This window comes from Spermophilus citellus (genome assembly GCF_964194105.1).
Source record: "Spermophilus citellus genome assembly, chromosome: 3".
NCBI lineage: Eukaryota > Metazoa > Chordata > Mammalia > Rodentia > Sciuridae > Spermophilus > Spermophilus citellus.
This window is the reverse complement of record NC_138184.1, coordinates 9,630,882-9,656,864: the sequence shown is the minus strand read 5'-3', so window position 1 is coordinate 9,656,864 and position 25,983 is coordinate 9,630,882. Positions and strand designations below refer to the sequence as shown.

Sequence of the window (25,983 nt, the reverse complement as noted above, 5' to 3'; positions counted from 1 at the left end):
AGTAGGCAGGGAAGAGGCCTTGGGCCCTGGAACTTGACCTCTGCTCTGCCCGGCAGTGAACCTGGGCCGTGGAGCCTTTGAAGCAATGGCCCATGTAGTCAGCCTTGTCCACCGGAGCCTGGAGGCAGTCCAGGATGCCCGTGGTCACTGCCCGCTGCTGGCTGCCTACATCTACTACGCCTTTCGCCTTCCTGGTGCTGAGCCCAGCCTTCCAGGCGGTGAGTGATGGTGGAAAACCCTGGGAGACAAGAAAAATCTGAGAAGAGCAACTCACTCAGAGAAAAGAGTGTGTGCAAAGGCCCCAGGGCCACACAGGCCTGCACTGAGCTGGCAACTTGCAAGAGAGAACATTTCACCCATTTTTGCCCCAGCCACAGGAGTTGTGACCCCTGTACACTGGACTGGCAGCTGGTTTGACCATTCAGCAAGCATCTTCATTAGGTTGTGGCAGGGACTCAAGCAAGGGTGCCTGCATTTAAATCCTTGTTCTGTTGCCTGCAAGCTCTGTGACCCTGGGCAAGGAATTTGACCTCTCTGAGCCTGTTTTCCCATTTGTGAAACAGTGATAATAGGGCTGGGGTTGTGGCTCAATGGTAGAGCACTCACCTTGCACATGTGAGGCCCTAGGTTCAATCCTCAGCAGCACATAAAAATAAATAAAACAAAGGTATTGTATCCATCTACAACTAAAAAATAAGTATCAAAGAAAAAATAAACAGTGATAATAACAGTACCAGCCTGGAGGGGATGCTGGTAAGAGTAACTGACCTAATCCCTGCAGAATGCTTGGTACAGAGTGAACGTCCACTAAAAACTGGACTTGGGCTGGGGGTGTAGCTCCGCGGTGGAGCACATGGCTAGCATTCACAAGGCCCGGGCTTCAACTCCCTGAACCATAAAGAAAATTAGAATTATTATTATTTTTTTTTTCTTGGTACCAGGGATTGAATGCAGGGGCACTTGCCCACTGAGCCACATCCCCAGCCCTATGTTGTACTTTATTTAGAGACAGGGTCTCACTGAATTGTTTAGTGCCTCGCTTTTACTGAGGCTGGCTTTGAACTCTATGATCCTCCTGCCTCAGCCTCCTGAGCCGCTGGGATTACAGGTGTACACCACCGAGTCTGGCAAATTCTTGCTGTTGAGTAGTTAAATCATATGTGCCAGGCACCATTTCCAGTGTTCTTTGATCTGTGCAAATTGCTATGAAGCAGTTGCTCTTTTCATGCCCATTTTACAACCTGGAAGCGCAGAGAAAGAAAATGGCTGTATCGAGGGCCACAGAGTTGGGAAGGGGTTGAGACTCATCAGGCAGGTGGGCTGGGGCTGACCCCACTCCGTCCATCCCCAGGGGCCCCTCTGGTGACTGTGCAGGCTGCCACACTGGCCCGTGGTTCCGGCCGCCCTGCAAGCCTCTATCTGGCCCGTTCTAAGAGCGTGAGCAGCAGCAACCCCGACCTGGCTGTGGCCCCTGGCTCCGTGGATGATGAGGTTTCCCGCATCCTGGCCAGCAAGGTAGGGCAAAGTGGCCATGGCCGCCGAGTGGGTGGGGGAGGGGGGGAGGAATCTCATTAGCAGATGAGAATGGAAAACAGAGAGCACGACTCGGAGAAGACACGTGTCCTGGCTGTGGCCAGCATGTGGCTGTCATGGAGGGGGGCTGCAGGTCAGACTTTGTGCTGGATCTAGCCTTCACCCGAGGATGGGTGGTGGAAGCTTGGTCAGGTTGACCAAAGAGTCATGTGTACCCAGTGTGGCAGGTGCATACATGCATGTGCCCCGGCCACAAATGTACACAGGTGCATATACACGTGCACCCCACGCTCGTACACAGTGCATACGCATCTGTACCTTGCTCGTACACACACGGCGCATATATGTGTATGCCCGTGCTCATGTGCGTGGCTGCATATGTGCATGCATTCCACGCACTTGCATGCACGGGTGCACACACTTGTGTGGGCACACATCTAGTTCCGGGCCACGTCCACACTGGGTGTTTTGTGCTGCTCTCCTCGCCCTCCTCTTGGGACGCTACCACCTCCCCGTGTATCTCCAGGGCGTCGATCGCTCACACTCCTGGGTGAATTCTGCTTATGCTCCAGGAGGCACCAAGGCTGTGCTGCGGCGGGCGCCCCCTTATTGTGGGGCCGACCCCAGACAGGTGCCCTTCTTACCTGCCCTGAACGCATGTGACTCCATCTCAGCATGAGCTCCTCCCACCTTCCTGGCTGTGACCAACTAACCTAGGGGGGGCTGCCTGAAGGAGGTGGCAGCCCCTCCTGCCTTTGCCTGGGGCTGTGGAGTCTGTGCTGCAAGAATTGCTGGGTTGTTTCAACCTGCCTTTTGCTGTCACATAGGCCACAGCCTCAGCAGAGACAGAACACTGGGGTGATATGCAAAGAGCATGTAATATATGCAAATCCAGCCACTTATAACCTCACTGCCCTGCATGGCCTGTTCCCTCCCCTTGATCCACCTCTGTCCAGGGGACTCTCAGCTGTCTCCTTGGCATAGGCAACTGAATGGTGTCAAGGGTGAAGCACTGGACCCCTGGAATCCCACATCCCTTTCAGACAAAGGCTCCCTTCTACCATGCACCTGGCCTGAGAGGTGCTTTGGTTAAAGTCCCAACTGTGCCATGTCCCCAGCTGGTGCTCCAGGCAATGGGCTGAATCTCTCTGGTCCCCGTCTCTCTGAGTGTTCAGATATGGCAGAGGCACTCAGGAAAGGGCACAGCCTGGGCACTAGTTGGGCCGAGGCAGAGCTGGTTCTACTGTGAGGACTGCTCCGCGCCCTGCCCCACCCTGAGTCCCCAGTTAGTCAGGGAGATAGACACACGTCGGACAGACGTGCAGGTGTGTACCTCTGGGGAGGAAGAGCCTGAGAGGAGGTGAACGGAGACAGAGCAGGGCACCAGCTTTCCTCCTGGAGGACTGGGGGGACCTCTCCAGGAAACGGACGTTTTTTGCTGGACCTGAAGAGTGAGATGAGCCAGGGCGGGTCGGTGTGGGTTCCATGCAGAGGGAAGGGCACACGCAGATGGTGCCCAGCTCAGATGACACCGGACAGCAAGAGGAGGCTGCCCTGCTTGCCTGGCCCCAGAGCCTGCCACCTGCCTCCCGTGCCACACCTGGGGAACTGTCAGCAGCACAGGCAGGGGACTTTCGCACAGTCCTCTCCCAGGTCACTGGCAATCTCAAAGTCTGGGTTCGTGGGCCTGGCCTATCCCCCCCTCAGCACTTTTTGGGGGATGCTGAAGATTGAGCCCAGAGCCTCGTGCCTGCTGAGAGCGTGTGCTCTGCCACCCAGCTGCCCCTGCCCCAGCACGTTTCACAGGGCTGTCGTCAACATTCTCAGTTCCCCGAAGGATCAGGGAGGCCTCGCAGAGCAGGTGGGAGGTGATGAGGCTGTGGAAGGGGGCCCTCCAGGCAGGAAGAGTGCTGAGGCTGGCCTTGTGGTGGGTGAGGCCAGACGTGGCTGGACCATGGAGCTGGGGGCCCCCAAGTGCCAGGGCAGGTCTCCATCATGGGATCTGCTCCCCCAGCCAGCAGCCTCACCTCCTGTCCGGCACAGTAGAGGGGCGGGTGGAGCTGGGGCCTCTGAACCTGTTCCACGGGCAGGAGTCACCAAGACCAGCTGAGGCCCCACGCGAGGCTGGAGAAGGCCCGGCCTGGAACCTGGGGCTCTCGATAGCATCTCGCCTCCTGTGCTCATCTGCTTTCTCCTCTGGTCGCACCCGCCTCTTCCATCCATGCAGCCCACCTCACCACTCCCTCACACTCTGCGCCATGTCCACTCTCGTGGTCACCTCCTGTGGCTCCAAACCCCTTCACAGCCCCGCTCATCTCCTCCCCTCTGTGCTGTCTGCCACTCGCACTGGCCAACCTCGGTCCGAGCTGGGACCCAGTCTACCCACCTCCCCTTGTCGGTGGTTCCACATTCTTGCCTGTTCTGGTCACACTGGTTCGTCACCTCCTCACTACGTCACTTTTATCTTCATCTACTTGACTCCAGCTACTCCTTCTCGATCCTTGCCTCCACCACCCTGGCCGGCCCACACCACCTTGACCCCTCCCCGGCCAGTGCACACAGACCGTGCCTCCTCCCCTCTGCCCTCACCAGCCCCCCACAGCCCCCACACACCGTCTCAACCCGTTCTCTGTTGCTATAACAAAATACCTGAGACTAATTTATGTGGCTCCAGATCTGGAGGCTGGGAAGTCCCAGAGGATGGTGCTGGCATCAGATGGGGACTTTTGTGATCACTGTATCCTAACTTTTGTGTCACAGCAAGACACAAAGGTACTTGTTCAGGTCTCTTCTTATAAAGCCACCGATGCCATCAGGAGGGCCGACCCTCTGACCTCATCCAGTCCTAATCACCTCCCGAGGCCCCCCTCTCCAAGCACCATCAAGGTGTGACTTTGGGATTTAAGTTTACAAATCATGACACTTCAGGGACACACTCAGACCACAGCACACATCCACGTGGAAGCTCTTTTTCCTCTTCTTTTCCTCCTACCCATGTCCATGGGGACACATTTTTCCTCCATTTGGATGAGTCCGTGTGGACCTCTGTCTCTCCCACCGTGTCCCTGCCACCACCCCCACACCAGCTGTCCTTGCCATCCATCCTCCCCATCCCATCCCATCCTAGGCCATCGACTGCAGCTCTAGCCGAGCCTCCTCCTACCTCGAGGCCTCCTCCACGGCCCTGCCGGCCCCCCAGCTGAGACCCACTGTGCAGAAGGTAGTGGGGCGGGGTGGGTGGGTTCCATGTTTTTTGTTCCCGGCCCCCAGCAAAGGGATCCAGAGCTGCTCCCCCGATCCAGAGCCCAGACTGGGAACTGGCACCTCAGCTGCTCTTGCCCCTGTCCTTCCGCATGGCCTCTGCTGTTGTCCCCAGCCCTCGAGCCTCAACCTCCCTTGCCATGCTCTCCAGGGGCAGTGTGGGAGGGGGTGGCACCTGGCTCTTGGTGACCCCGACCCTGCCTGCAGCTGCTTCACGAGGAGCTGGCCCTGCAGTGGGTGGTGAGCAGCAGCGCTGTGCGCGAGGCCGTCCTGCAGCACGCCTGGTTCTTCTTCCAGCTCATGGTGAGACCCCTGCTCTCGGCCCAAGGAAAGAGACCCCCAGGCAAGACCCTTAAAAAAATCCCTGAGGTTACACCTTAGACCCCTGAGAAGTGGCCTCCAGAGATGCTCACAGAGAGAGGACCCTGCTGCCCTGGGAGACAGGTCACTCTCTCATGAGCCACTTCCGCTCAGAGAGGGGACCTCCCTCCTCGAAGAGGTGTCCCCACACAGAGAGGGATCAGGCTTGAGACCACCTCCAAAAATTTTAAGAGGTCCCCTCCTGAGAGGATGTGGCCACATCTCCACTAGACCTCTAATGCGCCCACAAAACCTAACCCAGGGCTCCCTCAAACTCGGAACACGGGCCCCAATCTCTGGCCCCCGCAAACTGCCCAAGCCTTTCCCACACCCCAGGCTTCCCACTCCTGAACCCAGGGCTGAGGACCCCGGGAGGCTCACGCCCATGGCTCCTCAAGCCCCGCCCACGCCACAAAGTCCACCCAGAGCCCTCAGGCTCCTCCCTCGGCCTTGGCTACAGGGCTCAGGCCCCCCCCCCACACTCCCAAGGTCCTTCTGCTAAAACCCCGCCCCTCGCCTGTTCGCCCCGCCCCCAGGTGAAGAGCATGGCTCTGCACCTGCTTCTGGGCCAGCGGCTGGACACGCCCCGCAAGCTGCGCTTCCCTGGGCGCTTCCTGGATGACATCACTGCCCTGGTGGGCTCTGTGGGCATGGAGGTCATTACTCGTGTCCACAAGGTGAGAGCTTCGTGACCTCAGTGAGGGGAGGGGCTAAGCGAGGCTTGGGGCCAGCCAGGTGAGGGCACCAGTCCTGCCCCATGCCTACGGCTGCCAAGGTCTTTTGGATGGGTCTGTTCATGTTTCTTGAGTACCTGGGGTACACAGCCCTATTTTGGATGTAAAGACACAACAGTAAACAAAACAAAAGCTTTACCTTTTGCAGCTGAGTTTTAGGGGGAGAGTGAAGGTGGTGAGGGAACAATCTCTGGGGACCGGGGAAACAGCAGTCCAAGCAGGAGAAACAGCAGATGCAGAGGCCACGAGGCAGGACTGTGCCTGGCGTTGAGTGGGCGAGTGTGGCTGGACTGGGGTGAGCAGAGCAGATCCATTAGCCCTTAGCACAGGGCCAGTATGCAGTAGATGCATAATAAGTAGATATTGCTATTCGGAGATCACCAATTCCAGTACCTGTGAGGGTTGGGCAGACAGTAATAATCAGGATAATAATTAAATGGAGCATTTATTGAGCACTTACTGTGTATCTAGGTACAGTACCTAGATGCTATTAAATTCTAATTGGGGCTGGGCACCTGTAATCCCAGTGGCTTGGGAGGCGGAGGCAGGAGGATAGCAAGTTCAAAGGCAGCCTCAGCAGTTTAGCTAGGCACAAAGCAATTCAGTGAGACCCTGTCTCTAATAAAATACAAAATAGCGGGCTAGGGTTTGGGCTCAGTGGTAGAGCATTTGCTCAGCATGTGTGAGGCACTGGGTTCGATCCTTGGCACCACATAAACAAACTAAATAAACAAAGTAAAGGTATTGTGTCCATTTCCAATTTAAAAAAAAAATACAAAATAGGGCTGGGGATGTGGCTCAGTGGTCAAGTGCCCCTGAGTTCACTCCCCAGTACCAAAAAAAAAAAAAAAAAAAGTTCTCCTAATTGCACATGAAGGTAGTTTTTTTCCCCATATTTAGTTTTCAGTTGTAGTTGGACACAATACCTTTATTTTATTTATTTTTTTTTATGTAGTGCTGAGGATTAAACCCAGGGCCTCACACATGCTAGGCGCGTGCTCTACTGCTGAGCCCTAGCCCCAGCCCATAGTCAAGTTGTTTTTTTTTTTTTTTTTTTTTTTGCTCAAAATCTTTCTTTTAATTTTTCTTTTGGGCTGGGGATGTGGCTCAAGCAGTAGTGCGCTCGCCTGGCATGCTTGCAGCCCGGGTTCGATCCTCAGCACCACATACAAACAAAGATGTTGTGTCTGCCGAAAACTAAAAACTAAAAAATAATAATAATAATTTTTCTTTTTACACAATACCTTTATTTTATTTCTTAATTTATTTTTATGTGGTATTGAGAATCGAACGCAGGGCCTCGCACATACTAGACGAGCGCTCTACCGCTGAGCCACAGCCCCAGACCCTTTCTTTTTAATTTTTAAGAGCAAAATAAAATTATTATTGGGCTGGGGATGTGGCTCAAGCAGTAGCGCGCTTGCCTGGCATGCGCAGGGCGCTGGGTTCGATCTCAGCACCACATAAAAGTAAAATAAAGATATTGTGTCCACTGAAAACTAAAAATAAATATTAAAAAAATAAATAAATAAAACAAAATTATTTAATTTCGGTTTGAAAGTATTTTACAGACATGATTTATGAGTATGCCACAATGAAAACTATGAAATTAGTTTTGTTGTCTCCATATTACTGACGAGGATGTTGAGGCAGAGCGTGACTGATTGGCTTAACCTGGTGCCACACAACAGGAAAGGGGTTGGATGAGGACTTGAAGCCATCCACCCGCTGCAGAGCCTGTGTCCTCACTGCCAGCTTCAGTGAGGAGAGGGGGGCTTATGGTGACCAGAGAATGCTTCAGACGGGCAACCTGCTCAGCTCCCGCCAGCCCAAACCCTGCAGGAGTGTCTCTGCTGAGACCTGATGTCTGATTTTTAAAAAGAAATAGTACTTTAGGATTCAAAAGGAACTTTCTGGTTTTTGGAACACATTCTGGCCCAAGCCAGCCCGTGCACAATCCCATGTGACCTCTGGCTGGTCTTGAAGGTCTGGTTTCACGGGAGCCTTTCCAAGGGCCGACCTGGATTGTGCAGAAACCAGCCCCAGAGGGCCTGCAGGGAAGAGCTGTGCTCCTGAGCAGCTGCACTGTGGCTGCCCCCAGGGGACATCAGCCACAGCCACTGTGTTTCATTCACTCACTTAATATTTGCCAAATGCTATCAGCCTCCATACAGCAGGCTGCCTCAGTCTCTGTCCTCCTGTGGACTCAGAGTCCAGTTCCTTTAGGGTCGCAGGGAACTAACTGAAGGCCACTGAGGCTAACTTGTAAGGCCACCAACTGGTTGACAAGAGCAGGAGGGCAGAACAAGTCCCCACCAGATCTCAGGTCCTGCTGGTCTCTTTTGTTCCTCACACTTTCCAGGCACATTCTGCCTCTGTGCCTTTGCATTCACTGTTCCCTTTACTTAGAATCCCGTTCTCCCCTTGGCTCTTTTTCATCCTTTGGAAATCTGAAATTTCGCCCCGTTCTGTTGTCTTTGAAGCACACGGTATTACCTTCAGTTCCTTTGTTTATTGTCTGTCTTCCCCACATGAGACTGTGTGTGTAGACAAGCAACGGGACAGTGTCTGTCTCATTCACAGGGTTAAGCACACAGCAGGTGCTCAATTGATGCTTGTTAAATGATTGCTATGTGAGTTATCAGGGCAGAGATTAATTTGCTTGAACACAATCACAAATACTTTAAAAATCACAAAGTTCAAATGCTTTGATCACAGAGTTTATTTCTTTTTTTTTTTTTAAAGAGAGAGTGAGAGAGGGGGGGAGAAAGAGAGAATTTTTAATATTTATTTTTTTTAGTTCTCGGCGGACACAACATCTTTGTTGGTATGTGGTGCTGAGGATCGAACCCGGGCCGCACGCATGCCAGGCGAGCGCGCTACCGCTTGAGCCACATCCCCAGCCCCACAGAGTTTATTTCTGAGCTACAAGGAGCTCTAGAGTGTGGCCTGGCCCTGGCCCTGGGGGTTCATCATGGCACCCACATCAGATATTGCAGGCTGTGGGAAGGGGAAAACCTACCTTTCCACTTAAGTGGTCGCCTCACTTCCTCTTCAATCCCACTGGCCAGATTGTGGTCACATGGCTGTGCTCAGCTGCAAGGGAGGCTGGGAAATGTAGTCTGCCCAGTTCTGAACTCTGGACAGAGCTACAGTATCTTGGAGTGGAGTCGAGCTCTGCAGCTGGCGTGCTATTCAAATCTGAGCGAGAGTGGAAGGAAGAGAGCATCCTGGATGGAGCATGGGGAAGGGAGGGACGTCAGGGAGGACAGCCAAGAAGGGACTGAGTTCCTCGAGCCCAGAGATGGAGGTGTCAGGATGACCCAGGGCTTTGGAGCGATGGCACAGCTCGTGGAGGTCTCTAGTGGCCTTGGTGACAGCCCAGCAAGGCAGTATGGATTTGGACTGAGAGCTCCTGTGTCCCCAGGATGCAGAGCTGGCCGAGCGCCTCAACGCCAGCCTGGCCTTCTTCCTCAGTGACCTCCTGTCCCTGGCAGACCGTGGCTTCATCTTCAACCTGGTGCGAGCTCACTACAAGCAGGTAGGGGTCGGCGTGGCCAGTGACGTGGCAGAGGACACATGGGGTGATGCGCAGGGCCACGTTGGCATCCCCAGTGACTGCCCCTTCCCTGCAGGTGGCCACGCGGCTGCAGTCCGCCCCCAACCCCACAGCGCTGCTGACCCTCCGCTTGGACTTCACCCGCATCCTGTGCAGCCACGAGCACTACGTGACCCTCAACCTCCCCTGCTGCCCTCTGTCACCCCCGGCCTCACCCTCCCCATCTGTGTCCTCCACAACCTCCCAGGTAGGTAGGCCTCCACTTCTGCCTCCTCCCCTTGGCCTGGAACTGGCACCTCAGTCCATCTTCTGTGGTTCCCTCATTTCTGTTTGGACCACTGAGACCCAGGACTGCTGCCAAAGTGGGCTAACCCTTTACCTTTGACTTTTCACCTCTGAACCTTCACCCCTGGCCCATCAGTCTCAGCAGTTTCCCTGGAAGTAAAGCTTGATTTTTTTTACCCCTGTATCTGAGAGTGACATTCCACCCGCTGCTTCTCAGTCTTCTGACTTTTGACCCCATGACCTGTCACCTACAGATAGGTGACCTCAGACTCTCAGTGCTGGCTTTAACCCCATGCTGTCACCTCCAGATGAGTTAACCCCAGTCTCTCATGATGTCATATCTCCAGTCACTCCAAGATGTCGTTGAGGTGACCTCACCTCTGCCCCCTGACTGCAGGAACTCTGCCATCCCCCGTTTCTCCCGACCCTCTGCAGAGCTCCACCTTCTCCAGCCAGGCCCCGGACCCCAAGGTGGCCAGCATGTTCGAGCTGAGCGGACTGTTCCGGCAGCAGCACTTTCTGGCCGGGCTCCTGCTGACGGAGCTGGCTCTGGCCCTGGAACCTGAAGCCGAAGGGTGAGCCCAGATTCTGCGGGACCCCAGGGCAAGTGGCTGCGCCGGGAGCACGTGCTCCCTCCTGAGCACCCTGTCGCCCCACAGGGCATCCCTCTTGCACAAGAAGGCCATCTGCGCCGTGCACACCCTGCTGTGCAGCCACGACACGGATCCCCGCTACGCCGAAGTCACCGTGAAGGCCCGCGTGGCCGAGCTGTACCTGCCGCTGCTGTCGCTCGCACGGGACACTCTGCCACGGCTACATGACTTTGCTGGTCAGCAGGCCAGGGAGGGGTGGGTCACGTGGTCCAGGGTTCGGTCCCCCAAGGCCAGGGTGGGAAAGGCCAGAGCTCTCGGGTCAGAGCAGGGGCGAGAGGCCAGCAGAGGAGGTTCCGGTTCTACACAGGCTCTGTGGAGCCCGCAGCCTCTCCAGCCTTAGATTCACCTGGAAAGTGGGGACAGTAATGGCCCCAGTGACTTCACAGAGCAGTTGAGGTACCATAGGTCTGACCTACTGTCAGCTCCCAGCCGCAAGCGGCATTGTCCTGACACCTCCTGAGGGGGTGTGGGGGGACAGTGGGACGCGACTGGGTGAGAGGAAGGTGGGGCTGTGCGTCCACTCATCAGCAGACGCCCCGGGCCACGGAGGGACCTCGTAGACAGCGGCCGGCAGCACAGACCGGGCCTTGGGGGTCAGTCCTGTCCACCCTCCGGGGAGGCTGTCAGTGGTTTTCTCTTGAACTTCTTTCCTGCTCCGCTTTCTCTCTGCGCTCCTGGGACTCCGCTCCACGTACGTCCGCCTAGTGTCATGCGTCAGCTGTGTCCATCCCTTTACCTCTGTGCTTCACCTGGGAAGCGTTCTGTCCACCTGTCTTTGAGGTCACTAATTACAGCCTCTGTCCACCCTGCCATTGAATTCTTAATTTCGGATATTATATTTTTGTTTGAAAAATGTCCAGTTTCATTGTTTTTCATAGCCTTCATCTTGATGTTGAATTCTCCATCTCTTGGCCCACTGTGCCCGTCTTTTCCTCTGATTCTAACTACGTTATTAATTTGTTTACTGATTTCTGAGATGGGGTCTTGCTGCGCTGCCCAGGCTGGTCTCAAATCTCTGGGCTCAAGTCGTCCCCCATATCGGCCTCCCGAGCAGCTGGGACTGGAGCTCACACCCCACACGTGGCTGATCTGTGGACATCAGCTTGTCGTATTCGTGTGTCTGCCTCTGCTGCCCCTTTTCCTCTCCTCCGTCTCATTTTCCCGTCTGGTCACGTGTCCTGTGGTTTTTTTATTGTGTTTTGGACGCTGTATACAAAGGAACCACAGGGCCGAAGCAATGTCGTCTTCCCCAGAGAGCTCTCCCCTTTGCTGTCAGCCAGAGGCCGTGAGGGGCGGATCCCCTCCTACGCTGAGCTGGGCTAGAGTTTCAGAAGTCTCCAGCGCAAGGCAGACGTGGGGGCATCTGTAGTCCCGGCTACTTGGGAGGCTGAGGCAGGAGGATCACTTGAGCCCAGGAGTTCAAGACCAGCCTGGGCAGCATAGGCCCAGTCTTTTTTTAAAAAAAAAAGAGAGAGAGAGAGAGAGAGAGAGACACTGAGACTCTAGGAAAAAATCTGTAGTACATCTGTTTTCAGCCCCTCCCTCTGGTGACAGTTCTTTGGGGCCAGGGATATTTTTCAAGATAATAGGTTTAGGGATCAGACTGTTGAGGTTCAATTCTTAGCTCTTCTCTTTACCTGCTTTGTGAGCCTGCACAAGTAACCTATCTGTACCTCAGTTTCCTCACCCTTAAGGGAATAATAAAAGTACCTGCCTCAGGGTTCTTTTGAAGTTTAAGAGATAATTAAAAAAAAAAAAATTTCTTGCAGTCAGTGCTGGGGATTGAACCCAGGGCCTTGCCGACTGATTAGAGCAGGAGGCTGCGGAAACACAAATGGGTGCTGTGTGAACAGCCACCGTGTTGCTGCTGTTACTATTGTGGTCATGGTCTTCATCGTCTTTGCTGTTTGTGTGCGTGTGTGTTCCCAGGGACTGAACCCTAGGGCTCTTTACCACTGAGGTGCATCCTTGCCCTTTTTACTTAGAGACAGGGTCTCACAAGTCGCCCAGGCTGGCCTTAAACTTGGGATCCTCCTGCCTCAGCGTCCCAGGTAGCTGGGATTACACGTGCACAGCACCACACGCAGTCCTCTGTGTCCCTAAGAGTCCTGTGGGCCAGGTTGTGGTCTAGCCATTGAGCACCTAGCAGTGCCCAGAGCAGACAGAGCCCAGGCTTCTGTGGGTCTGACAAACAGTAGCATAATTAGAATATCTAATTAAAAGCAGAAAGTAGGTTCTGGGTGGAGAAGTCAGATCCCAGCCTGACCTGGTGGGGAGGGGGTGATGTGAGACTTCTGGAACTTGGGGCCCGGGTTTGGCACTTGCTGAGGACTCAGTCTTCTCCCCCATCCCACCCTCCCTGCAGAGGGCCCAGGCCAGCGGTCAAGACTGGCCTCCATGCTCGACTCAGACACTGAAGGCGAAGGGGACATTGGAAGCACCATCAACCCGTCGGTGGCCATGGCCATTGCGGGTGGCCCCCTGGCCCCTGGCTCCCGGACCAGCATCTCACAGGGCCCTCCAACCGTAAGTACGAGGCTTGTGCCCGGGGACACCATCCAACTGGCTGAGAGAAGTCATGTCATGAGAATCACCTAGGCCAGTATTCGTCTCAAGTGGAGAAAATGAGCTGGCTCTGGCCCTGTCTGGCCCCAGGCATCTCGCTCCGGCTGTCCGCTTTCTGCCGAGTCCAGCCGGACGCTGCTGGTGTGCGTGCTGTGGGTCCTGAAAAACGCAGAGCCGGCCCTCCTGCAGCGCTGGGCGGCAGACCTGGCCCTGCCACAGCTGGGGCGGCTCCTGGATCTGCTGTACCTCTGTCTGGCGGCCTTCGAGTACAAGGTCCGAGGGAATGGGCGGGGCTGTGGTGCAGGGCAGGCTCAAGGGGCCCGGTGGGCTGGCGCGCAGGGCGGGGGGTGTCTGCGCAGAGGCTCCCGCCAGGCTGAGGTCAAAAGGGGTTTATTTCTGTGTCAGCCAAGGAATAAGAATAGAATTGGAAGGTGGTGAGATGGGAAAGAGAGAAGTGAGCTGCGTCTTCTAGCGAAGGTCCTAGAGGTCGTATGGGGCCCAGAGCAGAGGTCACTCTGAACCCCAGTCCTCTGGGCCCCCAGGGGAAAAAGGCCTTCGAGCGCATCAACAGCCTCACGTTCAAGAAGTCACTGGACATGAAGGCCCGGCTAGAGGAGGCCATCCTGGGCACCATCGGGGCGCGGCAAGAGATGGTGCGGAGGAGTCGCGGTGAGAGGAGGACCCGTCCCCGCCAGCAGGCCACCTCGGTCCCCCAGCAGCAAGCTTTCCCCAGAAGGAAGTCTGTCAGCTGGGGGGTGGCTCATTGGTGGAGGCTTGCCTACCTCGCTCAGGCCCTGGGTTCCATCCCCAGTCCCACACTAAAAAGGAAGTCCCCCATGTGTCTCTAGTGTCCATATTCCCCATCTGTCCTCATGTGATTTGGGTTTGGGGTGCCTGCCTACTCAGCAAGGTTTAGCTTTGCCCAGCGTCCCTCAGGATTTTCCCGTGACAGTGTCTTCATATCCGTGTTTTCCCATGCCCATGTGTGTCGTCCTGTTTTTATACATCTATGAACATGCCCTCACATCGCAGAGAGGAGCCCATTTGGGAACCAGGAGAATGTTCGATGGCGCAAGAGCGTTACACACTGGAAACAAACATCAGACCGCGTGGACAAGTAGGTGTGGGCAGTGGAGAAGTCCAGTGTACGTGATACTATAACAAGCTACTCCAGGAAGGCTCCTTATAAAGAAAAGAGGTTTCTCAGTTGTATAGCACTTATTTAACACGCCTAAGGCCCTGGGTTCATTCCCAGCACCACACACACAACAAAAAAGAGAGAGAGAGAAGAAGAAAAGAAAAATGGTTTAGAGTCTGAAAGTCCAAGACCAGGTGACCCCGTCAGTTTTTGCCTCTGGCAGATGGCATCATGGTGGTGGGAGCCTGTGTGGGTGGAACCAGGCTTTTCCACCAACCCACTCTGGAGAACTAAGGAGTCCCACAAGAACGACCTTAATCTCTTCTGAGGGATGCAAGGACATTGCGCTAGTCCCCACTTCTGAATATTGCCATACTAAGGACCAAGCTGTCAGCACATGAGCCCTTGAGGGACATGCAGACTATATTGAACCGCAGCAGGCAGGGAGGGGTTCTAGAGAGCTGCTGCCCCGCTGGGCAACCAGTGGAGGAAGGGAGCTCAGTTGTGACGTGGGATCTGGCCCTGAGTGGCTTCACAAGACCTCATCTCCCCTTCAGGACCAAGGATGAAATGGAGCATGAGGCCTTGGTGGATGGGAACCTGGCAACAGAGGCCAGCCTGGTGGTTCTGGACACACTGGAAATCATCGTTCAGGTAGGGTTTGATCCAGCATGTGCCCACTCAGTGCCCTGTGATCTCCAGCTCTACGCTTCCTTTCCTTCCCTAAGCCTGTAACCAGCCCAGTCTCTAATACCTGGATTTCTGGCACCTTTCCCCAAAGACGGTGATGTTGTCAGAGGCGCGAGAAAGCGTCTTGGGCGCGGTACTGAAGGTTGTGTTGTACAGTCTGGGCAGCGCCCAGAGTGCCCTCTTCTTGCAGCATGGCCTGGCCACCCAGCGGGCTCTGGTGTCCAAGGTGAGCACCCCTCGACTTCCACAGTTCACAGAGTCATAATAGCTGCCCATTGACTGGGCATTTACTTGACAGTTTCATGAAACAGTCTCCTTAGCTGCAGTTTACAGAGGAAGGGACACAGCAAGGGTGCAGAGCCAGCTCTGACTTCACAGGCCACTGTTGATGGCCAAAGAGAGCAGAGCACTGATGCCCCTGCCCAGCCCCATCTGGCAGCTCCCGAGCCAGGACGGGGAAGGGCTAAACAGTGTCCTCTGGGTCCCGGGGGCAGTTCCCAGAGCTGCTGTTCGAGGAGGACACGGAGCTGTGTGCCGACCTCTGCCTGAGGCTCCTGCGACACTGCGGCAGCCGCATCAGCACCATCCGCACGCACGCCAGCGCCTCCCTGTACCTGCTCATGCGCCAGAACTACGAGATCGGCCACGTGAGTCGGGGAGGGGCTGCCTAGGCCAGGCTGGGTCAGGGCAGCTGTGGGGGTCACAGTGCCCCAAGGGGAAAGAGGGAGGGGTGGCGGTCACCGAGCATCTCAAGCATCTCGGGCGGGCAGAGGGGTCAGGATGAGGGGTTCAGGTGCGATGAGCTCCTCCATGCAGATGGGGGTAGCAGCCGGCAGCCTGGGCAGGCACTGGGTGGGGCCTGGTGTCCAGGCTCCCGGGCCACTCTACCTCCCCTGCCCCCACAGAACTTTGCCCGTGTGAAGATGCAGGTGACCATGTCACTGTCGTCCCTTGTGGGGACGACGCAGAACTTCAGTGAAGAGCACCTGCGACGGTCCCTCAAGACCATCCTCACCTACGCCGAGGAGGACGTGGGGCTGCGGGATAGCACCTTCGCAGAGCAGGTGAGGCCCGTGTCCCACCCTGGGCCAGTGGTCTGCCCTCCCCTTCCCAGCCCTGACCCCACCCTCGTTGGCCATGGACCTTCCCTGGCTCCAGGTGCAGGACCTGATGTTCAACCTGCACATGATCCTGACCGACACGGTGAAGATGAAGGAGCACCAGGAGGACCCCGAGATGCTCATCGACCTCATGTACCGGTGAGCCTGCCCGCCCCGGCCTGCGGCCTCGCCCCGCGCCTCCTGGCCCCAGGAGAGAAGGGGCGGCGGGGAGGAGCAAGGCTGCAGTGATAGCAGGGACAAGTAAAGAGGGGCAGGAGAGCAGACAGGTGAAGCTGGCCGGCCAGCAGACAGACCCCTGAGGGGACGGCGAGACACAGGGGACCACCAGGGAACGCACCGCGGATCGTGTGTGCTGGCCAGCTCCCCTGAACTGTGACAGGGACCCGAGCTGTCAGCTCATAGAGAGAGAAGCTTCCTCCAGGCTCATGGTCTTGGAGGTTTTAGTCTGTGATCAGCCTCGTTCCTTTTGTGCAGTGGAGAGAGACATGTGGTAGGAGCATGTGGCAGGGCAGAGCCCCTCCCTGTGATCAGGACACCGGGGAGGAGGAAGAGGCTGGGGCCCCAGATCCCCTTCAGGGCTTTCAGTGACCTGATGACATCCCTCGCGGCCCCGCCTCGTAAGAGACCCACCACCTCCCGAGAGCGCCTCTGGGGTCAGGCCTTTACTTCATGGGCTCTGGGGGACACTGAGTCCAAGCTGTAGTTGGCTGGAGATGACTGGGTGGCGGAGTGCTTCCCTGGCACATGCAAGGTCCTGGGTTTCATCCCCAATGGGGGGGGGGACTCCAGATGATAACAGAATGACAGATGAGAACCAGGACAAGTGACGGGGAGGAGAGGTGAGGGGAGCAGAGACCGGGGAGTCCACCTGTAGTGCCAGATACTCCGGAGGCCGAGGCAGGAGGATCGCGGGCTCACGGCCAGCCTGGGCAACTTGGCAAGATGCTGTGTCAAAGTAAAATTTTAGAAAAGGCTGGGGAGGTAGCTCAGTGGTCGAGTGCCCTGTGCAAGGAAGGAGGGAGGGAAGGAGGGTGGGGCAGGAGGGAAAGGAAAGAAAGAAAAGAAACGTGAGTTGGAGTTGGGAGCTGGGCAGGTGGACCCACCTGTTGGAGATAGGGATGGTGGGGCACCTGGGAGGTGCCCACGGGGGTCAGGTGACACAGCGCACAGAAAGGAATGGTGAGTTCAGGGGGGTCAGGGTTCCACAGGTGAGCTCATGAGCAGGCAAAGTGAGAGTGACCTGGGGTGGCAGTTGAGGGGACAAGAAAGAAGGAGGGGGTGGGATAAGTAAGGAGACAGGCAGATGGGGGAGGAGGGGAGATGATGTACGGCAGGAGACAGGTAAGCGTGGAGACAGGTAAGCAGAAGGTGGACGAGGTGCAGCAGAGGAGACTTACAGGTCACCAGGAAACAGGTCACAGAGGACAAATGAGGAGGGAGATGAGGGGAAGACGTGAGGTGGGCCAGGAGGGGCCAGGTGAGCGGGAAGGCAGGTGTGGGAATGGATGAGGGGACAGGCAGGTGGTGGATGGGCTGGCGGGGGGATGGGTGGGGGACAAATGGGTACATGGGACCAGGTGAGCAGATGGGCGGCCCATGGCAGAAGGTGGGGTAGTGAGCCTCGTGGGTGGATGGTGTGTGGGAGAGACCCGTCCTCACGTCCCTCTCACTTGGACACCAGGATCGCCCGGGGCTACCAGGGCTCCCCGGACCTGCGGCTGACGTGGCTGCAGAACATGGCGGGGAAGCACGCGGAGCTGGGCAACCACGCAGAAGCCGCCCAGTGCATGGTGCACGCCGCCGCCCTGGTGGCCGAGTACCTGGCCCTGCTCGAAGACAGCCGCCACCTGCCTGTGGGCTGTGTGTCCTTCCAGGTGAGCAGGCTGGGGTGGAGAGCAGGGAGGGGAAGGCCAGGTGGGCCAGGCCAGGGTCTGATGCCACCTCCCACCCCAGAACATCTCGTCCAACGTGCTGGAAGAGTCCGCCATCTCCGATGACATCCTGTCTCCTGACGAGGAGGGCTTCTGCTCTGGGAAGCACTTCACCGAGCTGGGGCTAGTGGGGCTGCTGGAGCAGGCGGCCGCCTACTTCACCATGGTGAGGCCCGGGGTGTCAGCTGACCTCTGCCCGTGCCTTTTCCCTGCTGGGGACTTGGCAAGGACGATATTGCTCCTCAGAAGCCCTCTTCCTGCCTTTCTCCCCGTTACACCTTTGAAACAGGCCTGGCTGTAGCCAGCCCTCCTTCCACACACAGCTGCAACTGGAGGTTTGTTTCCATAGAACCTTTGCAGCAATGGGAAGGAAGACAGAAGCTTATTGCTTCTGCCCTTTTCTGTCCATAAAACCAGCCTCCGAGCCAGGCGCCATGGCTCACACTTGTCATCCCAGCTACTCAGGAGGCTGAGGCAGGAGGATCACAAGTTAGAAATTTAGCAATGCCTTGTCCCAAAATTAAAAAATTAAAAGGCCTGGGGTGTATGTAGCTCATTGGTAGAGCATTTGTCTAGTGGGCACAAGGCCCTGGGTTCCATCCCCTATACTGCAGAATAATAAATAAATAAAATATAAAAGCAACTCCCACTCCACTCTTTGGAACACCTATTCCATTTTATGGCATGAAGTGTGGCCCAATTCTGGAATTGAAAATAAAGCCAATTAACAGTTTTAAGTGACTGGGGATGTAGCTTATTGGTAGAACGCGTGCTTAGCATGTGTGAGGCCCTTGGTTCCACCCCCAGTACCGGGTGGTGGTGAGGGGAGTTTAAAGAAAGTTGTAATATGCCCCCTGCCCCATACCCACCACCCCAATTCTGCAGCTACCTGTGTTATTCTGTCCTGTTTCATCTCTTCTTCGTCCCTAACATTTTTTTCCTAGAGTTTATTTTAGAGTATTTTTGGGTTTTTTTTGACATATAAAAGGACAGAGTTCACAGTTTTTATAAAATACATGCGCTAGTGCATTTTAAACCCCCCCCCCACTCCCCCGCTCAACATGGTCCAGCTGGTAGTGGACATCACCAGGGGGTTGTGGCTCAGCAGTAAAGCGCTTGCCTAGTGCCCGTGAGGCACTGGGTTCGATCCTCAGTACCCCATAAAGGTATTGTGTCCATCTACAACTAAAAACATATTTAAAAAACACAGAGTCCTCGGCCTCTCCTAGCCCTCCACACCAGGCCCTGAACTTAAACGAGACTTCAAAGACTCGTAGGCCTGTGCACGCCTGAGACGCTCCTGCCTGAAACACATCCCAGCTGTCACCCGTCATGTGCTCACTGCCTCTGTGTGTGGCCCTCACTGACAGAAAAAAGCCCTTTACAAAACTCTCCTCCCTCAGGAGCGAGTTCATAGGAATATTTTACTATCGCCTCATCCTGGTCCACGTTTAGATGTCCCTGATGTCTCCTAGTTATCATTTTGGAGACTGGGGGTACAGCACAGCGGTAGAGCACATGCTTAGCGTGCACAGGGCCCTGGGTTCAGTCGCCGACACTGTGTGTGTGTACATAGATTTTTTTTTTTTTTGCAGTTGTCTGTCTTGAACCAGGGTCCATAAGGGGACCACCATTATTATGGCTGATGGGGGCCTTTCTGCGTGTGGGGGGTGGGGTTCTGGGGGTGGAACCCAGGGCCTCTCACAGGGTAGGCAAGTGCTGTACCACTAAGCTGCAGCTACAGCCCCAGTCCCTTTTAAAATTTTTTAAATTGATATGTAATTATTGTATTTATGGGGTACAATGTGATTCCTGTTTCTGGGAATTGTATTTATGGGGTACAAAGTGATTTCTGTACTGGGAATTGAACCCAGGGCTGCTTAACTACTGAATCACATCCGCAGCCCTTTTTTTAAAATATTTTATTTAAGAGACAGGGTCTTGCTAAGTTGCTGAGGCTGGTTTTGATCCTCCTGCCTGATGTTTTGGTACAAATATGCGATGATATAAGCATAGATACAGTGTCTATACCATATGAATCAGATACCAGTATGGAATAAGCAAATTAGGTTAACTAGTGTCTCCATCAACTGAAATATTTATTATTTCTTCAGTTAAAAACATTCAAAGTCCTCTCATCTTTCCTTTTTTTTGATGGTGCTGGGATAGAACCCAGAGCCTCACACAATCTGAGCAAACTCTACCACTGAGCTGTACCCATCCATCTTCCAGCTATTTGGGAATGTATGATACTTTATTGTTAGCTTCATCATCCTGCTAATAGTTAGTGTTATGCATCTTAAGTCTTTTTAAAACCCCCCCTTTTTTTTTTTGGTACTAGGGATTGAACCTAGAGGCTCTTTATCACTGAGTTATATCCCCAGCCCTTTTTATTTTTTTATTTTGGGATAGGATCTCACCAAGTTGCTGAGGTCCTCATTAAATGGCTGGAGCTGTCCTTAAACTTGCAATCCTCCTGCCTCAGCCTGCGAGTCTCTGGGATCATAGGCGTGCACCACTGTACCTGACTTAAAATGATTTTTAAAATAAACTTTTTTTTGAGGAGTTTTCGTTTACAGCAAAATGGACCAGCAAGTACAGAGATTTCCCATATCCTCCTTCCCAACACAGAGATTTCTGCACTATCAATGTCTTTCCGAGTGACACATTTGCTGCAGTCAGTGAACCTACATTGACACATTGTCACCCAGAGTTCATAGTTCACAGCAGGGTTGTTTTGATACATGTACAATGACATTCATTCACCATCATAGTATCATACAAGGTAATCTCACTGCCCTGACTCTGAAGTCTTTTAATCTAAAAAGACAAAAACTGGGGAATCCGTTTGCAGTCAGTTCCCTATATTTTTGAAATAAGGTTTTAGGCCTTTTTTTTTTTTTTTTTTTGTCATGCTGGTTATGGAACCCAGGAACCCAGGGCTCGGGCATGCCAGGTAGGCACTCTACCACTAGGTACACCCACACCCCTCCCAGTGAAATTTTTTTCAATATGCCAACTCCTCTAGTGATGTTTTAATTATTTAATTATTGTCACTTTGTTGGAGTCTTCAAAGACAATGTCCTTGGGTAGAAGCCAGAGAGTGGACACAGACTTCTGACAGTCAGTCAACAAACACTTAAGGGTACCTGCTGTGTACCAGGCTAGATGCAAATGATTATTGTCACGTGCCAGGAAACAATTGGGCATGGAAGTCGGGCACCAGGCCAGATGGGCTGGTATTTAGATCCTGGCCTCAGGAACCCCTTCATGTCTCTGAGGCTCAGTTTCCCCACCACCACCGAGAAGGAATTCCAGGGCTGGAGGTGGAGCTCAGTGGTAGAGCACCCTCCTAGCTCTACCAGCGCTGGGGGGAAAAATAAAGAATGATCACAGAGATCCTCTCAGCAATAAAGGAACAAAATACAGATGTACCCAGCACCTGACATTGGAAGCTCGTTACAAATTGTAGAGAGCATAGAGGGCTCTGTGGGGGCCAAGCAGAAAGGCTAGTGCCCCATCTGGGTGACAGTGGTCAGGGTGGACTTCCTGTAAGAGGTGAGGGAGAGCTGGTAGGAGCAGAGTAGGGGGACAGGAGCAAAGCCAGCAGGGGTTCTAGGCAGCACAGAGGGTTTGGGGGATCCTGACCCCATGCCTTCCACCCCCCACCCCAGGGTGGGCTCTATGAGGCAGTGAATGAAGTCTACAAGAACCTCATCCCCATCCTGGAGGCCCACCGTGACTATAAGAAGCTGGCCTCAGTACACGGCAAGCTGCAGGAAGCCTTCACAAAGATCATGCACCAGGTGGGCCCAGGACACGATCCCCAGGACTGCCTTCGGGCCCCCATCCCCATCCCCAGGCCCAGCTGACCTTGACTTTCCCCCACAGAGCTCCGGCTGGGAGGTGAGTCCACTTGCCCTCCAAGGCCACCTGCCTCAGGGACCCTTGTGATGCCTGGTCAGCCGCGGTCAGGGACCACTAGGGGGCACAAGAAGAGCGTGACCACTGGCCAAGGGGACCCAAGGCTCTGTGGGTGATGACGCACCCCACTCCACCTCCCCCTGCCCCAGATCTCCAGGGCACTATGTGAGTCACCCAACTGGTGGCTCTCGAGACACCCATCCCGCAGGCAGGGCTAGCTGTTGCTGCTGCATGGGGGGTGTGGAGGGAGGGGCTGTGGGTCTCCCTCGCCCTCTCTCAGCCTCTGCCTGTGTCTCTCTCCTCCATCTCTCCCCAGCTGTCTCTGGCCTGTCACTCTGGCTCTCCCTTTCTAAGTGTCTAGTCTCTGTCCTGCCTCCACAACTCCCAGCTTCCCACAGGATCTCTGCTCCTCATCTCTGGTTAATGCCCCCCGAGTCCCGCCTCTTCCCTTCTATTTTTAGGCATCTCCTAGTTTAGGGAGAATTTTCTGGCCAAAGATGGCAGGAACCCAGAGTCCTACCAGGCATGCTGGGTGGGGGCCCCTCCTTCCCCAAAGCCCTGATCTCTCTGCCCATGGAGTGATTCTCATAGGGTGCCATGGCCAGGACCCGAGGGGAGGGGGGTGACATCTGACCCCTGCCATGACCGTCTCTCTCTGTGCACCCCCCACCTCCGGCCCCACCATGTCTGCTCCGCCCTGCCCGGATCTGCCTTGGTGAGTGATCTGAGCACCCAACTTCCTTTCCTGGGGGAGGTGGCATTCTTGGGGTGAAGAGGGATTCTTTCTTCTAATCGTCAGGCTCAGGCAGGAGAGAAATGCCCTAGAACAATGCAGCCAGAGCCTCTGTCCCAAAGCAAAAGACAACCGGATCACCCTTCAGCCATTCAAGCATTTATGTAGCACCTGCTACATAGCAGCCCCATGGGCATCGGGACCCAGATATGAGCAATACAGTCCCGGTCCTAATTTGGTATTGGGATCCAGATGATGAACCGCTGCAGAGGGAGGCAGGAAAAACAGAAGTCTGGGGTGTTAAATGAGAGCAACAACTCGGGGAGGTAGACAGGTTGGGGAGTATGGGCAGTTGGCTGTGGTCCAGACCTATGCCCTGAAATTCTCCAGGTCCTCTGCTTGTGCATAACCCCCTCCTGATGTTCTCGGGGTTCCCCTTGTCCATGCCAACTTCTTCCCCAGCCCTATCTTGCTTCCCTCCGCATTCTGCCTCGTGGGGCACAAGGACACCCATCTCTGGATTAGGGAGGCCTCCAGAGGTGCCTCCCAGACAACAAAACCCCATTCTCCCAGCCCCAGCGTGTATTCGGGACGTATTTCCGAGTGGGCTTCTATGGCGCACGTTTTGGGGACCTGGATGAGCAGGAGTTTGTGTACAAGGAGCCCTCAATCACCAAATTGGCCGAGATCTCCCACCGATTAGAGGCAAGTCCAGTCTCTGGGGGATGTGGGGGGGGGGACAGGACACCAGGCTGCCTGGGGACTGGAGTGGGGGCTGCAATCGTACAGATCCGAGTCAGCCCCATGTCCTCAGGAGTTCTACACAGAGAGGTTTGGGGACGATGTGGTGGAGATCATCAAAGATTCTAACCCCGTGGACAAGTCCAAGCTGGATCCACAGAAGGTGGGCTCTCAACCATCCTCCCAAAATCCTATATAAAAGGAGATTCTAAATACTATTTCCCAGAGAAGCTAAAATCCTATTTCTCTTACACAACTCCAAAACTTATTTTCCTAGGGGAGCCTAAAGCCTGTTCCTCAGGGCAGTCCCAGTCATCCAGATGTAGGAAGATCTGGAAACCCTAGAATCAAAAGCCCCCAGACTCAGGGCAGCCAGGGCCTCTTTCACCAGGCCTGAGGCCCCAGGTGCCTGTGCTGGGGCTGTGGAACCCTCACCCCCACCCCACACCCCAGGCCTACATCCAGATCACTTATGTGGAGCCGCACTTCGACACTTATGAGCTCAAGGACCGCGTGACCTACTTTGACCGCAACTACGGGCTGCGAGCCTTCCTGTTCTGCACGCCCTTCACGCCGGATGGTCGCGCACACGGGGAGTTGCCCGAGCAGCACAAGCGCAAGACCCTGCTCAGCACTGAGCACGCCTTCCCCTACATCAAGACGCGCATCCGTGTGTGCCACCGGGAAGAGGTGGGCGCGGGGATGGGAGGAGGGCATCAGACTGAGCGGGCTCTGGGAAGGGGAGGTGTAGGGACCCTAGACCTAGGTTGGCTCAGCAATCCAGACCTAGAAAGGGGTGGCATGGGGATCCCAGATCAAGGAAGACCCGGAAAGGAGAGGTACTGTGAACTGTTGGTCCAGGGCAACCCAGAGAGGTCTGGATGTACAGTCCATCCCCTTCCAGCCAGAGAGGAAAGGCCTGGAGACCCCAAATCCAGGAAGAGGCTCAAGTACCCCAGAACTGGGTTGGAGAGGTGGGGGGCACCTCAAACTCTGACCTCCACCTCAAGCCTCTACCTCCAGACCCAGGGAGGCCTGGAGACCCTAGACATAGGGACACTGGACTCAAGGGCACCAGACCTAACCTCTAAGGCTGGACCCTAACCATGCCAACCACAGAGTCAAAGGCAGCTGCACCAGTACCCCCACCATGGCAGAGCCCAGCAGACAGGAGCCCCCAGGGCCCATTCATTGCCAGCCTCTTGGGTCCTCTGCCCTCAGTGGGATCCCAGCTTCCTTGGGCTGACCTGGGTCAGGACACCATCAGGCCCCAGCAAGTGTATACACCCTCCCTAACCCGCAGACAGTGCTTACACCAGTGGAGGTGGCCATCGAGGACATGCAGAAGAAGACACGGGAGCTGGCCTTTGCCACTGAACAGGACCCTCCAGATGCCAAGATGCTACAGATGGTGCTGCAGGGCTCTGTGGGGCCCACCGTGAACCAGGCACGGCTGGTATGGGGGGTGCAGGCTCCCAGGGCGACTCTAGGCCCCATGCAGGCACCCTCATGGGTCCTTGTCACCCTGTAGGGTCCCTTGGAGGTGGCTCAGGTATTTTTGGCAGAGATCCCAGAAGACCCCAAGCTTTTCCGGCATCATAACAAACTTCGGCTTTGCTTCAAGGACTTCTGCAAGAAGTAGGTCTGACACTCTCCCGAAGGCTCCTGTGTCCCCCGTAGGCTCCTGTGTCCCCCGTTCCAGCTCTTCACTTAACTGGCCCCCGCTACTGATGATAGCTCCTCCTCAGTTTGCCTGACCCCCTGGTGGGCCTCCCTGCAGGCTGGGTCCTCAGGGACTTGCTTTCTCTGCTGACCATCTCCTGCCCTCTGGCCCTCAGATGTGAGGACGCTCTGCGGAAGAACAAAGCCCTGATTGGGCCTGACCAGAAGGAGTACCACCGCGAACTGGAGCGCCACTACTGCCGCTTGCGGGAAGCGCTGCAGCCCCTGCTCACCCAGCGCCTGCCCCAGCTGCTGGCCCCGACCCCATCCAGCCTCAGGTGTCCAACCTGGGCCCCCTACCCTACAGAGGGCAAGCGGAGGCTGGCCAGGACAGACACACTCGCATAGCAACACTGGCGGCGCTCAAAGCTTTGCATACCGTCCATAAGTACAAAGGCAGGGCAGTCTCTGGGCGGCCATGTCCCTGACATGTGTCTTGAGCTGTCTGACCCTTGGTCTCCACATCTGTGAAACTGGCTGGATTCATACCTCCCATGGCGGATTGCAAGAATCTGCAAACCCCACAGCCAGATCAGGGCGAAGATAAAAGGGGCAGGAGAGATCTTAAAAAGATCTTTGGAAGAGGAGGGGGCAGTGTCATAAGAGGAGGTGGAGGAGGGAGCCCTGTGGAATTGGAGGCCCTACTGGGGACCCATGCTGACTAACCCCGTTCCTCCCCCAGGAACTCTCTGAACAGAGCAAGTTTTCGGAGGGCAGACCTCTGAGCCCAGAGGACCAGCATCCAGGCCTCAGCTGTCTGTGCCTGGCTGGGAGTCGCCCCTATTGCCCTCTCAGCCTCAGGGTGCCTGCACTGTACTTGGGGTTGAGCCCTCTGCCCCTCTGTCTGTCTGCTCCTGTCCGTGTGCACTGATGCTCCCTAACTTTTTTAATTTAAAATGGTTTTTATATGCAGCCTGTATGATGTGGTCACTGGGGGATGGGTCACGTGTGTACAGTCCATCCCCTCACAGCCATGTGTCCTGTGACACCCACTGAGACAGTGATAACCTCCTGGGTGCTGGGGACAGTGGTG

General features: G+C 55.2%; 1 protein-coding gene across 7 annotated transcripts in view; it reads left to right on the top strand.

Moving 5' to 3' along the window:
- The window catches only part of DOCK6 (dedicator of cytokinesis 6), a 46,746-nt gene extending 20,884 nt beyond the window's left edge, over positions 1-25,862 (top strand). For 3 of the 7 annotated variants that reach the window (XM_081284199.1, XM_081284198.1, XM_081284203.1), the window contains 30 exons: positions 57-218; positions 1,352-1,515; positions 2,060-2,164; positions 4,661-4,753; positions 5,002-5,097; positions 5,691-5,831; positions 9,316-9,429; positions 9,524-9,694; positions 10,168-10,307; positions 10,392-10,561; positions 12,751-12,911; positions 13,041-13,223; positions 13,493-13,619; positions 13,983-14,067; positions 14,646-14,742; positions 14,870-15,004; positions 15,273-15,425; positions 15,684-15,842; positions 15,937-16,037; positions 17,581-17,773; positions 17,853-17,996; positions 21,505-21,636; positions 21,722-21,736; positions 23,067-23,192; positions 23,302-23,391; positions 23,682-23,918; positions 24,532-24,675; positions 24,760-24,866; positions 25,067-25,228; positions 25,633-25,862. In XM_081284199.1, coding sequence (XP_081140325.1) covers positions 57-218; positions 1,352-1,515; positions 2,060-2,164; positions 4,661-4,753; positions 5,002-5,097; positions 5,691-5,831; positions 9,316-9,429; positions 9,524-9,694; positions 10,168-10,307; positions 10,392-10,561; positions 12,751-12,911; positions 13,041-13,223; positions 13,493-13,619; positions 13,983-14,067; positions 14,646-14,742; positions 14,870-15,004; positions 15,273-15,425; positions 15,684-15,842; positions 15,937-16,037; positions 17,581-17,773; positions 17,853-17,996; positions 21,505-21,636; positions 21,722-21,736; positions 23,067-23,192; positions 23,302-23,391; positions 23,682-23,918; positions 24,532-24,675; positions 24,760-24,866; positions 25,067-25,228; positions 25,633-25,675 — 3,950 coding nt within the window. In that variant the 3' untranslated portion in view covers positions 25,676-25,862. Of the gene's footprint in view, positions 1-56; positions 219-1,351; positions 1,516-2,059; positions 2,165-4,660; positions 4,754-5,001; positions 5,098-5,690; positions 5,832-9,315; positions 9,430-9,523; positions 9,695-10,167; positions 10,308-10,391; positions 10,562-12,750; positions 12,912-13,040; positions 13,224-13,492; positions 13,620-13,982; positions 14,068-14,645; positions 14,743-14,869; positions 15,005-15,272; positions 15,426-15,683; positions 15,843-15,936; positions 16,038-17,580; positions 17,774-17,852; positions 17,997-21,504; positions 21,637-21,721; positions 21,737-23,066; positions 23,193-23,301; positions 23,392-23,681; positions 23,919-24,531; positions 24,676-24,759; positions 24,867-25,066; positions 25,229-25,632 lie in introns of those variants that run through there. The other 4 variants (XM_081284200.1, XM_081284201.1, XR_014020835.1 and 1 more) reach the window with 3 other exon arrangements.
- Positions 25,863-25,983: the final 121 nt, after the last annotated feature.